The sequence below is a fragment of the Bacidia gigantensis genome (assembly GCF_019456465.1).
Source record: "Bacidia gigantensis strain McMullin 20006 chromosome Unknown contig_49, whole genome shotgun sequence".
NCBI classification, from domain to species: Eukaryota; Fungi; Ascomycota; class Lecanoromycetes; order Lecanorales; family Ramalinaceae; genus Bacidia; species Bacidia gigantensis.
The window spans coordinates 477,791-492,600 of record NW_025408612.1 but is presented as its reverse complement, the minus strand read 5'-3'; the positions used below and the strand labels follow the sequence as shown (position 1 = coordinate 492,600).

The following is a 14,810-nucleotide window of genomic DNA, read 5'->3' as shown; positions in this document are numbered from 1 at the left end:
TATATCACACGTTCAAAAGAACTTAACCTAGGGGTCATTACCACTGTGGACTGCGTCCAATGTACACTGGCTGGATTTAAGATCTCCAGCAATGGCTGAAGGAAGGTCTTGGCATGTTCCCCTTTCTCTGATCTCTCGGGCATCTTCCGCGCAACTCTAATTACGCCGCCTTGCAAATTCGTAAGTCTTTTGGAAAGGCCAGCTCGCCCACTCAACCCTCGTTCAAGGCTCGTTCGCAAGCTCCCCGTACCACTCCGAACCCGAAGAAATGGGGGAACACATATAGCAATAGCGAATATCCTGTTGCCGCGATTCATACCCTTCTGTCAGCGCCCACCCTCCTTGCGCCATACCGTCACTTTCACACACGCCCACAAAACTGCAGGGACTTCCGTCCATTGTGTTTCGAAGGCACAATGTCTAGCTCCAAGGCAAGCCATGCCTCCGGAGCAGCTCAAACAGACCACAACCTAAGGCAAAGACACACCCCAGGCAAAGGGGAAAATGGGTCTGCAATTGCACCTATGGAAGAAGTGGATGATAAGAAGAACGTCCAGGTATGCCGCCGAGCGAAAGAAATTCCGTACACAGCAGCTAATAGTAATGCTTCCACAGCCTACGAGTCATAGTAACATTCTATCCTATCTCGACGAATATGAATTCTTGATCGCCCCCTTGATCTTTACTGCCCTCGCATTTTTCACCCGAATGTACAGAATCGGCATCTCAAATATAGTGACGTGGGATGAAGCACATTTTGGCAAATTCGGTTCGCATTACCTGAAGAGGGAGTTCTATTTCGACGTACATCCTCCGCTGGGGAAGATGCTAGTAGGGCTATCAGGCTATATGGCTGGATACAACGGATCTTTCGAATTCAAGTCGGGCGAGAAATATCCAGAAGAGCTGAATTATACCTTCATGAGACTTTTCAACTCAGCTTTCGGAGCAATGTGTGTGCCATTGGCATACTTCACAGCAAGGGAACTCAACTTGAGGCGGCCGGCAGTCTGGCTGGTGACAATGATGGTGTTGTTCGAAAATTCATACGCAACTATCTCAAGATTTATACTGCTGGACTCAATGCTCCTTTTTTTCACATTCACCACAACCCTCTGCTGGGCAAGATTCCATAATTTGAGGCGGGAGAGTTTCTCTGCTGAATGGTTCTTATGGCTTACCTTGACCGGCATAAATATTGGTTGTGTGTGCAGTGTGAAATGGGTTGGTCTCTTCTGTACGGCTCTCGTCGGCGCTTACACCGCTGAGGATCTATGGAATAAATTTGGCGATCTCAATATGCCAAAGGTACAAAACTCTGCTGGTGTGAATTGAACGAGGCTAACAATCGCAGGCGAGACTTGGGGCGCATCTAGGAGCTCGTATCCTAGGCCTTATCGTCATTCCAATGATCGTGTACATGTTCTCATTCTACATCCATTTTTTGGTTCTCGAGAACAGCGGTCCAGGAGATGCTCAAATGAGCTCTCTTTTTCAAGCAAATCTCAAGGGAACGGAAGTCGGCAAAGATAGCCCCCTCGAAGTAGCGTACGGATCAAGAGCAACACTGAAGAACATGGGTTACGGAGGTGGACTGTTGCACTCTCACGTTCAGACGTTTCCCGAAGGATCTAATCAGCAACAAGTTACTTGCTATCACCACAAAGATGCAAACAATGACTGGTTCTTCTATCCCAATCGAAATGAACCATTGCCCTCGCAGGACGATCCAATCAAGTATGTCAGCAATGGGGACGTGATGCGTCTCATACACTCCCAGACCGGGCGCAACCTGCATTCTCACTCTGTCTCTGCTCCAGTCACAAAGGGCGACAATGAAGTTTCGTGTTATGGAAATACCACAGTCGGAGACGACAAGGATCACTGGACCATGGAAGTTGTCAACGACGCCGCCACTCGAGACTACTCTAAAATCCGCACCTTAACAACAGCCTTCCGCCTACGGCATACCTCTCTCGGTTGCTATCTGCGCGCTGGAAATGTCAATCTCCCCCAGTGGGGCTTCAAACAGATTGAAGTCACCTGCGTAAAAGAGAACAAACCGCGCGACGTCTACACCCACTGGAACGTCGAAGCACACTTCAACGACCGACGTGAGTTTATCACCTCCCATCTCATGCTCCATTTATAAGCACCGCACTAATCGCTGCTTACCACAGTCCCCGCCGGCGACCCAGGCTCCTACAAATCCCCCTTCTTCCGCGACTTCGTCCACCTCAATGTCGCCATGATGACCTCCAACAACGCCCTCGTCCCCGATCCCGACAAACAGGATGACCTCGCCTCGCAATTCTGGCAGTGGCCCATTCTGAACGTCGGCCTTCGTATGTGCGGCTGGGACGATACCATCATAAAATATTTTCTTCTCGGCAACCCGCTCGTCTACTGGGGCTCCACTGCCTCCCTCGTCATCTTCGGCGCCCTTGTAGCGTGGTATACCATCCGCTGGCAAAGGGGATATGATGAGCTCAAGCCCGAGGAAATCGATCATATCCATTATGGGGGCTTGTATCCCGTGATCGGGTGGTTTCTGCACTATGCGCCGTTTGTGGCTATGGCACGAGTGACGTACGTGCACCATTATTATCCAGCGCTGTATTTTGCGATACTCACGATGGGGTTTGTGATGGACTGGTTTACCAGGCCGTTGCAGAGGAAGGATAAGAAGCTTGAGTGGGCGGTATACGGGGTCTTCTACGTGGCTGTGACTATGCTGTTCTGGTTGTTCAGGGCAGTGGTGTTTGGGATGGAAGGAGATAATAAGAAATGGAGGCATTTGAAGTGGTTTGATCGGTGGAGGATCACGGATTGAGCGAGTGGAAAGGTGGTTATGGGCTTGGGGGGGAGCAGAATGAGAAGACTATATCTTGGCTCTGCAAGAATACGAGTCCTTCAAAATATAAGATAGGCCTGCGATGGGCCTACCCAGCAGAAGCGAGTACCACATGATGATATTTCGCAGATGTATTTCTATGCATGGAGTTCCCATTTGGGTCGGTCATTAGACAATTTGTATTGAGATCAATACCATTGATTCTTATCTAGCTCTCTACTTGCTCCTAACAACCCCTTTTCTATGCGAAGCCCTTCCTATCCAACGCCTTGCCAAGAACCGTTTCCACCAATTGATTGTTCCATACCTCAGATCTTACCGCCTTCCTAAAAAGCCTCTACTCTCTTCATCCCCACCATCATCTCTCCCCAACAACTCGTCAGCTTCGCGACAATATCTCACTCCCTGGCCGCGTCCGACTTCACTGCCCCAGCACACTACCACTGCATCCACAACCCCAGCAACGACCCCATCGATGGCTCCGAGCACTCCCCACCCAATGGCTGCCGCAATCAGACCGACTACATAGGCATACAGACTTCCCTTGATAGTAGTCCCTCCGTTCGCAGATGCTAGGGTCAGCGAGCGTGCGGTGCTGACCCACCCGCCAAAGCCAAGAGCTAAGGAGGTTATGAAGCGGGTTGCGCGGAGAAGGAGGAGGGATAGGGTATAAGAGTGCAAAGGCGTCTGGGTGGGCGTATTCCGTGCGTGGAATTGTGCTGAATGTGGATGTTTGGATGATGGAGCGAGGAAAGAGAGGCGGGCGAGGGCTCGAGAAGAGGTGACTAGAGGTTGCGAGTGGATGGCGCTGTAGGTTAGGGTGAGAGGGTTGGTAAGAGTGGCGATTGTGGAGGGGAGGACCGTGTAGGAGCAGAGACCTGCTAGGGCAAGGACACGACGTGGGAGGATGAGGTAAGGTAGGCGGATGACTAGAGCGAGGAGGGTCGAGAGGCAGATAGTCCCGAACAGAGTACTTGTCGCATGGTTGAGGGCGGCGTTGATGACTTCCTTTGATCGAGGAGCGGGGGCGGTGAGGCGGTGGAAATACCATTGACTCACTGTTGCTGCTGTGGTAGCGCGCTGAACACCAAACATGACGCCTAGTGTCCAGAGGTAGACGAGCACGAAGAAGATGCCTAGCCACCAGGTGCCAGCGTCAATGATATAGAGCTTAGCGCCTGCTGAGAGGTGACCGCCGAGAAAAACGCGTGTGAACATTCCCAGCCAGACCCAACTCCAAACGGTGACGCCGATCAGAGTCGCGAAGCCGACGATGAGAAGTCCTGGATTAACTGCAAGAATGCGGCAAGAGAATTCCAGGATGCCGACTGCCTTGCTTAGCGAATGACGGCCTTTGTAGACAGCAAAACCCCAGAACAGAGCCAATATGCCAGGGATGAAGGAGAATCCTCGCATCGCTTTGTCCTGAATACTATCGCCGTGGTACCTTCCTTGAAAGCTCGAGATCAAAGGATAGAGAAAGAAGGAGAAGAGGATGATAGGCACTGCCACAAGAATGGTGTAGACCAGTGGCCGCACATATGAGCGAAGGAGTGAGAGCCATACCAACGATACGATGACCGCGACCACGGTATCGATAGCAAGGAGATGGTAGGAAGCATGTAATGTCGAGTAAATGGTATCCCCTAGCGGCTTCTTGAGCGACGGTGCTGATGTGTGCAGCCATACGAGGGCGAAGCTGGAGAAGAGAGCAGCAACAGATATGACATATAGCGTACCCCAGAAGACGTCGTGGCGAGGTGGAAGATCGGCAGGGTATGAAACAACGGGAGGCGTCGACGAAGTGTCCGAGTCTGGTGATGACATTTGCTGCATATCTTCTTGGTCTGTTTCTGTAGGAAGATAGGCGGATCTTGCATTTGGTGGTTTTCGAAACTGTTGAATCGAAGGAAGATCATCATCAGGAGTAATCTCCTGCGCCAGATAGTCTGGCGGATCTGCGTGATCTGATTCATTCGTGGTGCTTCGTGCTACACTTTCCAGGCCGACGTCTTCCATGATGCCTTTGCTTGTGCTGCTCGACTTGCTGTCGATACGCGCCAAGCTATTGCTTCGCCGCTGACGGCTTTCGTCTGCAGCCGCTCCTTGGAGGTCGTTGTGTGACTTGTCACCCCTCCAAGAGCTTCTGATACCAGGCTCATTGGTATCTGCTTGCCGTCCATCCATATTCCGGCTGTCCTGACTCCGATCGAGTCCCGAGCCTCTGCTACCGCCATCCTCAGCCTCCGATGACTCTGCAAGCCGACTTCCACCAAGCTGCTTTCGAGATCGCTGCAATGCGTAGTATTCTGCTACTTCTCTCTCGTGCTCTTCTTCGTCGTCTTCCTCTTTAAACTGATCATGAGCGCTGTAGAAGAGTGGTGCATTCGCCCGGGACGCAAAGGGGAATTGCGATAGCGAAGCGCCGCCTTGGTAAGGGCTAGCCGGAGTGGGGCGCTGAATGTATGATCGAGTAGATTGGAAACGAGAAGTACCTTGAGCTGGTCGTCTTTGCAAAGGATTTCGGGAAGCCTCTTCCTGTCCACCGAAACTTATGCGGGATTGTGACTGTGCGAGAAACTTGCTCGCATCTAATGTGCGATCAGCTGGAATAGAGGGGACATGAAAGCAAAGACATACATTCAGAGAACATGTCTCAAGCTGCGAGACAATTTTTTGGAATTCTGAAAACCTTCTGGAGAGGCAGATAGCTTCCGATGTTGCTATGACAAGCGGGGCAAGTCAAAAAGGGCAAGCCCGATAGAGATGGTGAAGCCAAGACCGATGTACGATGGCTTTTCGAGTCATTCATGATTGGTAAGTGGTCTGATGGCACATGCTGTGGGATCGAGGTTGTTGAGAGTCATAGGCAGAAAGGTGGAGGTAGGTGTAGTTGCAGTCTCGTGCTTTCAGGCAGATAGGCGTTTTGCGTCACTCCGGGTCTAGCCCACATATCAGACGCTAAAGCTGCCTTAGGCTTAGTCTGCTGCCAAGACAAAACTCATTGGCCCTCATCCACATTCGCTGTTTTCTGTGAGGTTGACGACACACGAACAATGCGCGTCTGTCAGCTAAGCTCACCATGGACAGGCTGCTGTAAAGATTGCTCTTTTTCTATGAAGCCTGCTCTTCTCTGAAAGGCCTGATCGTGATCCGACCGTCGAGGCTCCATGTATTCAATGAATTAAAACAGCCGCTCGCGCGCTTCAAAGTCTGGCCCCTGGAGTTCTCTATGGGCTTCATAAGGATTCTTCTTATGCCTATTTTGTCATTGACTGAGGTTTGAGAATCAACATCATCCGTTGCAAGAAATTATGAGCCAACCTTGGGACTACATAGCCAAGTTGGTCTGCATCGGCGATTCCGCCACCGGCAAAAGCTCTCTTACAGTCCGCTTATGTGAAGGGCGCTTCTCCGCCCAACACGATGTTACAATTGGCGTCGAGTTTGGCTCTCGTGTTGTCAATGTTGGGCCGAGCAACAGCTCCCCAACTTCTCCAGAAGGTTCTGACCCCAAGGGGAAGAAAATGAAGCTCTCGTTGTGGGACACGGCAGGGCAAGAAACATACAAATCTGTCACAAGATCTTATTTCAGGGGTGCTTCCGGAGCGTTGTTAGTCTTCGATGTCACTCGGCGGCCTACATTTCTGCATGCCATAGATTGGCTGAGCGACCTGAGACAAATAGCCGATGATGGTATTGTCATTGTGCTCGTGGGTAACAAAAGTGATCTTGCGACGTCACAAGCTCTCGGGGGCGAGAACAAGCGAGCCGTCACTTTTCAAGAAGCGGAGGACTGGTGCAGAACAAATAATGTATTGAAGTACGTGGAGACATCGGCGAAGAGTGGGGAAGGGGTTGAAGCGGCGTTTCTTGACGTTGCGCAGCGGATCTATGAAGGAATCGAGCAGGGCAAATATGATCTTGAGGATCGGAGGAGTGGAGTCAGAGGACCAGGGGGGCTCCCAGGCGCAAGAGAGAAGAGGGTCAACCTGACTGAGATGGATGCTACTAAAGGTCCCAGATCTGGTTGCTGTTGACTAACGGAGGGTTCTCGTCTACCTTACATGCATAGCGTATTGGTATTAAAGATGTGTCTAGCATTATGATACCCTAAAAAAAGCTGCTTATCCAATCACAGACCAAGATTTCCCGCGACAGACCGTATTGCTCGTGTTTCGACTACGGCCTTTTGAATTGAGTGATTTGTCAACATGCAGCCTCCCATAGAGGGCGAATGTTCTCAAAAACCTGGTCCAAAAGTTCCTGGGTAAGGGGAAGGCCGGGGAAATTGCTTCGTGGAAATCTAGTCTCATGTCGCATTATTCTGACTGTCAAATTTTCGAAGCGAAAGGTTCCGGGGCTTCTAGCAATTGTTCATTTTAATACTTTTGTCATATGAGGTGAAATTTCCGAAATTCGTTTCATTTGCCCCTATCCACGTCATGCTGCTCGGCGAAAATACTTGATATCCGGGCGTCGTTGATAATGGTTATTTCAGCATTGGGTCTTCTTTCATGTGAGAATCAAATCCGCTTCGAGGTTGTTGATCCCAATTGTCTTTCTTGCGGAACGTTTGGGATTCGATGCTAGCATCGGATGTGAAGATCGAGCCTTTGATGACCTTTCGGTCATCCGAATTGAGAATACGTGAACGTTCCACCTGCGTTGGTCTAGCGATAAACCAGCGGAGCAGTGTCCTGATCAACTCGTGGCTGGGGTAAGACGGCAGCGGGACGGAGGCTTCGATCCATGGCGTCAGGCGTTGATGTCGTGCACAGACACCTTTTCTACACGCAGCCTCGACCTGTTCTGCGATCTCGGCTGTGAACCATTGGCGAGAAAAGACTTGAGTCTGTGCGACTTTGATGGTCTCATGATCCAGCGGGCTGTAAGGGTGGAAGAGGTGGGTGCAGAAGGCGATATACGCGCTGCTGTTGTTCAGACTCCTATATAGGTATCTGCATGTGAGTGGTAACTGAGTGTTTCCTGTGTGAACATAGATCCGCGTCACGAGCTCGGGTGGTAGGCGCTCAAACAGGTTTGGTGTACGTGAAGATGGATCAGGCATGGCGCCTCATCGGTTCGAAGGAGATGGGATATGGGCAGAGGAATCAATCAGCGGCTGATCATAGCGGTGCAGAGAGATGGCCAAGGATGGGTAGTCCGCTATTTATACGGAGTGAGGAGGAGACAGATTGCACTGCAGGGACTGGTAGTATGCTCAAGCATGCTGCTCGGATCTGACAGCACGTTCTGCTTCTCCTGCCTTCGTCATCCAAGATAAGTTGAGTCGCAACAAGTAAGACCCGCGTCCGACAGACGAAGGATCCCTACCCTTATCTTGGCTTCAGGCAAACACGGATGGCCGACTAGCAAGACGCAGGGGGCTCCACACTGCATTTGGTGTGAAGATTGATATTAATATTGAGCTTCGGAAGTCTTTTCCCGCTGCACAGGTCGGTGGACTGGGCTGGGTATAGGAGCCCAGAAATGGTGGATTGGGCCTCTCTGCATTCATGTACCGACCGCACTAAAGACGGAAGGGCCTTCCCACCAATCAGCGACCACTTGATGACTTTCTATAACTGTCCCAAGATTATGCCACGCCTGCATCTAGATATTCCCATCTCCCTCTGCTGAGCCCTGATATCCAGCCAGCCTACCATGCTGCGCACGCACCTCTCGAGGTCTGCAGCTCGTTTGGCACGGCGCGGGCAGAGAGCCTTCACCGCCACCGCGACACGACCGGCCGAAGTGCAACTCACAATCGATGGCAAACAGGTCTCTATCGAAGGTACGTCAGCTTTCCCTGCACTTTTGCAAATAGCTCTGACCATTGCATAGCTGGATCCGCCCTGATTCAGGCCTGTGAGAAGGCGGGTGTCGTGATCCCTCGATACTGCTACCATGAAAAGCTCATGATTGCGGGGAATTGCCGCATGTGTTTGGTCGAAGTCGAAAGAGCCCCCAAACCAGTGGCATCATGTGCTTGGCCGGTGCAGCCGGGTATGGTCGTCAAGACAGACTCGGCACTGACGCACAAAGCAAGAGAGGGCGTTATGGAATTCTTATTGGCGAATCATCCCCTCGACTGTCCCATCTGCGACCAAGGAGGCGAATGCGATCTGCAGGATCAATCCATGCGGTACGGTGCAGACCGGGGACGATTCCATGAGGTCGGAGGGAAACGTGCGGTAGAAGACAAAAATATTGGGCCGCTGATCAAAACTTCGATGAATCGGTGTATTCACTGCACAAGATGCGTACGGTTTGCCAATGATGTCGCCGGCGCACCAGAGCTGGGTTCGACGGGACGTGGCAATGACCTACAAATTGGAACATATTTGGAAACTGCTTTGGATTCGGAGATGTCTGGGAATGTCATCGATCTTTGCCCCGTTGGTGCCCTCACATCAAAGCCTTATGCTTTCAGAGCGCGCCCCTGGGAGCTACAACATGCGGAATCGGTAGATGTGATGGACGCCTTAGGATCAAATATTCGGGTAGATTCCCGGGGTCTTGAGGTCATGAGGGTACTTCCACGGCTCAACGATGATATCAATGAAGAGTGGATCAACGACAAATCTCGCTTTGCATGCGATGGACTGAAAACACAGCGGTTGACTACACCGTTGATACGGCGGAATAATCAATTCCAACCAGCATCCTGGGAACAAGCTCTCGTCGAAATTGGCACTGCCTACTCAAAGCTTGCCCCCAAGGCAAACGAGTTCAAGGTCATAGCCGGTCATCTCGTGGAAACAGAGACACTCGTTGCGATGAAAGATCTCGCCAACAAGCTCAACTCCGACAACCTGGCTCTTGATCAGCCTGGGGGCGACAAACCCCTTGCACATGGCATCGACGTCCGGTCGAATTATCTTTTCAACAGCAAGATCTTCGGCGTCGAAGAAGCTGATGCAATCCTCCTCGTCGGCACAAACCCTAGGCATGAAGCAGCTGGTCTCAATGCGCGAATACGAAAGCAATGGCTCCGGTCAGATCTAGAAATCGGGCTAGTAGGTGAACCATTCGAAAGCACCTTCGACTTCGAGCATCTCGGTACCTCTGCATCGGACCTGAAGAAGGCTCTCGCCGGTCCATTCGGCAAAACGCTCCAATCCGCACAAAGACCCTTGATTATAGTCGGCAGTCTAGCGACTGAACACCCAGACTCGAAAGCCATCTTTGAGATAGTCGGCAGCTTCGTCGATAAGAACACCTCAAACTTCATCACCCCCGAATGGCAAGGCTACAATGTTCTCCAGCGCGCTGCTTCCCGCGCTGGTGCATACGACATTGGCTTTACCGTCCCGTCTCCCGCCGTCGCCGAGACGAAACCTAAGATCATATGGCTGCTCGGCGCTGACGAAATCACTGATTCAGACATTCCAAAGGACGCATTCGTAGTCTACCAGGGCCACCATGGTGATCGAGGTGCACAGCTCGCAGATGTCGTTCTCCCTGGCTCTGCTTACACGGAGAAGAACGTCACCTACGTAAATACAGAAGGGAGGACGCAGATGAGTAGAGCAGCGACCTCGATGCCTGGTGCTGCGAGAGATGATTGGAAGATCATCAGAGCAGCTAGCGAGTACCTCGGTGCTCCCTTGCCATATGATGACGTGGAAGCACTGAGGGATCGGATGGAAGAGATCAGTCCGACGTTGAGACGCTACGACATTGCTGAGGGCTCAGGCCTACCTCAATTGTCAAAGGTCCAGCTTGTGGATCAAAACAAAGGATCGAGAATTGAGGGCAAGCCTTTTGGGAAGGCAATTGAGAATTTCTATTTCACGGATGTAATTTCGAGGAGGTTTGTTGCCACCCTTTCTCCCCTTGCCCAGCCCCCCTATATTATTCATATGACAGCCTGCTTCGATAAAGGAACAAACGCTGATTCGTGTGCTGCAGTTCTCCGACGATGGCTCGTTGTGCGGCTGCCAAAGAACAAAAGAACCCAGAGACGAATTTTGTATGTTTTGCCCCTCCCCTTTTTTTCACAAATGCTATTTACTAATACATTCCATCAGATGGCACCTGGTGAGCCTCACAGCCAGGCAGAGTATGGTCCTCCAGAAAAGCAAATATCAGCATATATGTAAATTAGAAAGGCTGTAGAAGGCAGTAGAGTGCGAGTCAAGGGATTAGGAGGCGAAGAATGACGTCCAACGATCTCGATAAGCAGCGTTAGACTTCTCATGTACATACTGAAATCACGAAACCATTAAGCAACATTTCTTCCCCAACAAAACGGTCCCACATGGTCTTTTGTATGAAAAGAGACATGTAGTCCAAATTTATCTACAAAAAAATTCAGTTCTTCTTCATTACAATGCTGTCCCTCGAAAATGCTATCTAAGAAGCTAGACAAGCAGTAACAAAGCAAGATGGCCGCCCCTTCTCCTAGCTAGCAGGCATGAATCACATATCTCATCACCACATCTAAGTAATGTCCATAGAAGACTCCTTCGCTTTGCATATAAGATAATGTCAAAGGTTTGGCATCCAAGCTTTGCGCGCCACAATGCACGCCGAATTCCCTTTCGCCTTCCTGCCCGCTCACGTCACAATCATCTGAATGCACACCGTCAAGCCTCGAGCATGAATTTTGTTCTTGCCGTGATATCCCTGATCGTCCACTTCCATCCCTCATCTTCGCGTTCCTCCGCTTGCTCCTCGATCCACGGCTGCACTTTACTACGCCATCTCTCCTCCTCGACTCTCAATCTCTTGATGAACTCAGGACCCACATCGAACTCCTCACCAATCAGTGGCTCCATGTCATCTTTCAGTGGATCTGCATCGTCCGATTTGTCCTGCTCAGCTGATATTGAGGCTAGTAGGCCAGAGGGATCTAAGGCTTCATCGCGGACGGTATTTCGAGATTTTGAACGCGCCTTTGGTTTATCCTCTAGATCGTCGATGCCAGCGAATGGATCTTCGTCATCATCGTCTGTCTTTGGGCTCATGGGGTTAGACTCGGAGCGTGCGTTGAAGTTGGTGTGGCCAGCTTTCAACCAGCGCATCTTATGCGGATCGAAGACCATGCCACCGCTCATCTGGACACCTTTGCTTGCCCCAACGTTGGCGATCAGAGCTGGTGCAGCTTTAGTTGCGCCATTGCCTGGGCTTTTAGGGGTTGAGAGACCAGTTGTTTTGGGGGAAGCTGAGGGGACGTCGAAGGGCGCGAGTGCATTCTCGTTGCCTTCCCAGCAAAAAAGGGTAGGATTCCAGTGCATGCCTTTCTCTTCTTTAGGATGGCTGTGGACTTCACCCATAGGTTTAATCAAGCGAGGCTTTTGTGGCGGGGCTTTTGGACGACGTTTAGAATGAACCATCGGAGAAGCTAGATTCTTGTGTGACACAGGTGGTGGCGGTCTCCAATTCGTGCTGATGGAGGAAAGAGGTCCGTTTGTCTCCCTGACCGTAGTCAACGTGGAGGCTCCATGCAGAGTTGCTGATACCGAGCCGATACGTTGTTCACGAGCGAGACGCGAAGCATTTGTGTCACGAGCAAAGCGAGGAAGATGATCTTGCTTGACTGGACTGAGGGTTTTGGACGGCGTTGGAGGGGAGGGGCTGCTCATTGACCGAGGTGCTTGATGTATTGCTTTGTTGGAGACCAAGCTTACTCCGCATTTGGACGGATTTCGGAGCACCTCGAGCTACTGGCTGCTTCAGAAATTTGGACTCGCTTGACGCGGAAGTTGGGAGGTCATCGAAGACTTCTAGCTCATTACCATCCCCAAATGCTCTTCGCCGCATTGGCTTGGTCAGCGTTCGTTTTGAGGCCGCTTCTTTCACCAGGGCTTCAGGTGCAAGTCGGCTGTTAGTCGGTGTGCTTGGTCGACGAGGCTGCGAAAGACGAGACAGCGGTCGGTTGATTGGCGCATTCTCATTCGAGTCGGATGAAGTTGGCCGATGGAATTGTCGCGATGTGGATGTTTTGAGGCTTACATGATGCGACTGTCTCTGCGAGGTGCCAGCTGGGAGGAATGGAACTGGCGCCTTCCTTGCCGTTGACATGCTAGACTCTGCACCAGATCGATCAATTGGTGTCTTTGGTCGAGAGGGTAGCACTTGACCGCTTCGCGAAGGAGGACGCTGAGAAGTCTGCTGACGGGCAGGTGACGGCTGAGTCCTTGCCATAGCTGGCATGGACCGTTTGGCTTTTAAGTAATTTGACGAAGTCGTAGTGTTTTGAGATCGCAACGCCTCATGCGAAGTTTTTGTGTTGAGGCCACGGCGGCTTGGAGTAGATGGTGCGGTGGGGTGTGACGAAGATGGCGTGGATGGTGTAGGTATGGCTGATGATGAAGATGAATGGGCGGAATGGAAACCTACCCGCGAACCTGCTCTCTTATACTGGGGCGCTGGACCACTCTCCGACACCGATTCGAGTGTTGAACGAGGCCGATCATGGAACTGAGGTCTAGGTATTTTACTGGCACCTGGCTCAATCTTGTTCGTGAACGTCAATGTCGTCGCAGGTCGCCTTGTTGGACTAGTCTGCTTTGCTTTCTTGTGCTTGATGTTGCGGTTGAGAGTGAGCTTGCCAGAGTCAAAGACCTCTCCATCCCCAATATCAAGGCCGGCAAAAAAGTCTTCTTTTGGAGGTGCTGTCTCCTGGATGGGAGGTTTGGGGGCTCCTCCCTCAAAAGCAGCTTCCAGTTGCTCGCTAGGCACATTCTCCATTCGTTTCTTGAGGGCCTCACCAAACTTAAAATTACTGTCCGGTAAAATCAACCCTTCTAGCCCATCGTCACTTTCAGCTGTCAAACAACTAGACGCACTGGGGCTGAATGTGATGGATGAACTTGGGTTAGACCTCAAATCCCGCCGTGTACCTCCAAATCGAGTGCCTAAGCTTCCTTCTGCCCAGTCCAGATCCGAGTCGTCGGTCATGTTTGAAGCAGGTGTCTTCGGCTCGTCTTTGCGTATTGAAAGTCTTAGGGGCTTTCCATCAGTGGGGAACTCTAGATCCTCTTCGATGTTCTCAGGCTCGCGCTTTCCTGGTTTATTGGAGGGGAGAATGCTCGTTAGTTTCTGTGGGGATCTGTTTTTAGCAATTTTAATGGTGGGAACATCTCCAAAGAAGTCATCATCATCGTCTTTGAACTTCTCCAATTTTGCAGCACCAGTCCGTGCTCTAGTCACCAATGCCAAGTGGTCCATGAAACTGGTTTTTGAGTTGGGATTCGATGGGACTGGGGACGTTGGGAATTCACTGCTAAAGGATCTCAACGAATCTGGGAAATCTGCGGCATCAGCCTTCTTCAGCTTCAAGCCACCATCTTGAAGCTTCGGCAACTCAAGGTCATCACCCCAATCGTCACCTAGGACTTTTTTCAACTTTCGACCTCCAAGCTTTTTGATTGTACCACCTAGCAACGCTGAACCTGGCACATTCTGTGGAATGGGTATCCCTGCACTCTTCGCTGAGCTGATCGCATCCAGTGTTGATTTCTCATCGTCCGTGGGGAGCAAGACTTGCCAGTCCTCGTCGCCTGCCCCAATCGATTCTCGATCGGATCTTGTTGACATTCTTGATGAGAAGGAATCACGGTGGTGGGGTTGCGTCGAACCAATCGTCGTACTGGAGGCATGGCGGAGGTGCAGAGCATCCAGTCCCTGAAAATCCATGTCATCATCCCAGTTCTCAACAGCTTGCTCGCCCAAAGTTTTCTGGTTCAATATCGAAGAAGCCATGACTGCACTTTCGGAGAAGGAAAAAATATTCAAATCTGCGCTGTTTGGTGTTGTTGAGGTGGCCTTAGGGTGCCAATGCGCTGTGTCTATGATGTCGGAGAAGTGTAATGCATCTTCACTGTGAATCTGATGATGAAATGATTGAGGGTGAGGTGATCTTCGAGACCTGTTTGTTAGTATGCTGTTCTATTGAGACTGTCTACGCGAGCTTCATTCCCGTGGGCAGCACCGCGCTGCGAGC

The 14,810-nt window shown here is 51.1% G+C and overlaps 5 protein-coding genes across 5 annotated transcripts; 3 read left to right on the top strand and 2 right to left on the bottom strand.

The window, feature by feature from the left end:
• Nucleotides 1-416: 416 nt before the first annotated feature.
• On the top strand, nt 417-2,833 carry KY384_000213 (uncharacterized protein; the record flags this gene model as incomplete). Its single annotated transcript, XM_044808750.1, has 4 exons — nt 417-557; nt 616-1,308; nt 1,355-2,114; nt 2,181-2,833. 4 exons carry the CDS (start codon nt 417-419, stop codon nt 2,831-2,833), a joined length of 2,247 nt encoding a protein of 748 aa, XP_044665503.1.
• Nucleotides 2,834-3,169: 336 nt separating this feature from the next.
• Nucleotides 3,170-5,507, bottom strand: KY384_000212 (uncharacterized protein; the record flags this gene model as incomplete). The annotated part of the gene is made up of 2 exons (XM_044808749.1): nt 3,170-5,445; nt 5,495-5,507. The coding sequence occupies 2 exons, from the start codon at nt 5,505-5,507 to the stop codon at nt 3,170-3,172; spliced, it is 2,289 nt and encodes a 762-aa protein (XP_044665502.1).
• A 661-nt stretch (nt 5,508-6,168) lies between these two features.
• KY384_000211 (uncharacterized protein) lies at nt 6,169-6,963 on the top strand (the record flags this gene model as incomplete). Its single annotated transcript, XM_044808748.1, has 2 exons — nt 6,169-6,840; nt 6,946-6,963. The coding sequence occupies 2 exons, from the start codon at nt 6,169-6,171 to the stop codon at nt 6,961-6,963; spliced, it is 690 nt and encodes a 229-aa protein (XP_044665501.1).
• A 1,558-nt stretch (nt 6,964-8,521) lies between these two features.
• On the top strand, nt 8,522-10,962 carry NUO78 (NADH dehydrogenase (ubiquinone) 78K chain precursor, 5-prime end; the record flags this gene model as incomplete). Its single annotated transcript, XM_044808747.1, has 4 exons — nt 8,522-8,651; nt 8,702-10,673; nt 10,772-10,832; nt 10,891-10,962. 4 exons carry the CDS (start codon nt 8,522-8,524, stop codon nt 10,960-10,962), a joined length of 2,235 nt encoding a protein of 744 aa, XP_044665500.1.
• Nucleotides 10,963-11,448: 486 nt separating this feature from the next.
• KY384_000209 (uncharacterized protein) lies at nt 11,449-14,569 on the bottom strand (the record flags this gene model as incomplete). Its single annotated transcript, XM_044808746.1, has 2 exons — nt 11,449-12,491; nt 12,520-14,569. The coding sequence occupies 2 exons, from the start codon at nt 14,567-14,569 to the stop codon at nt 11,449-11,451; spliced, it is 3,093 nt and encodes a 1,030-aa protein (XP_044665499.1).
• Between the last annotated feature and the right edge of the window lie 241 nt (nt 14,570-14,810).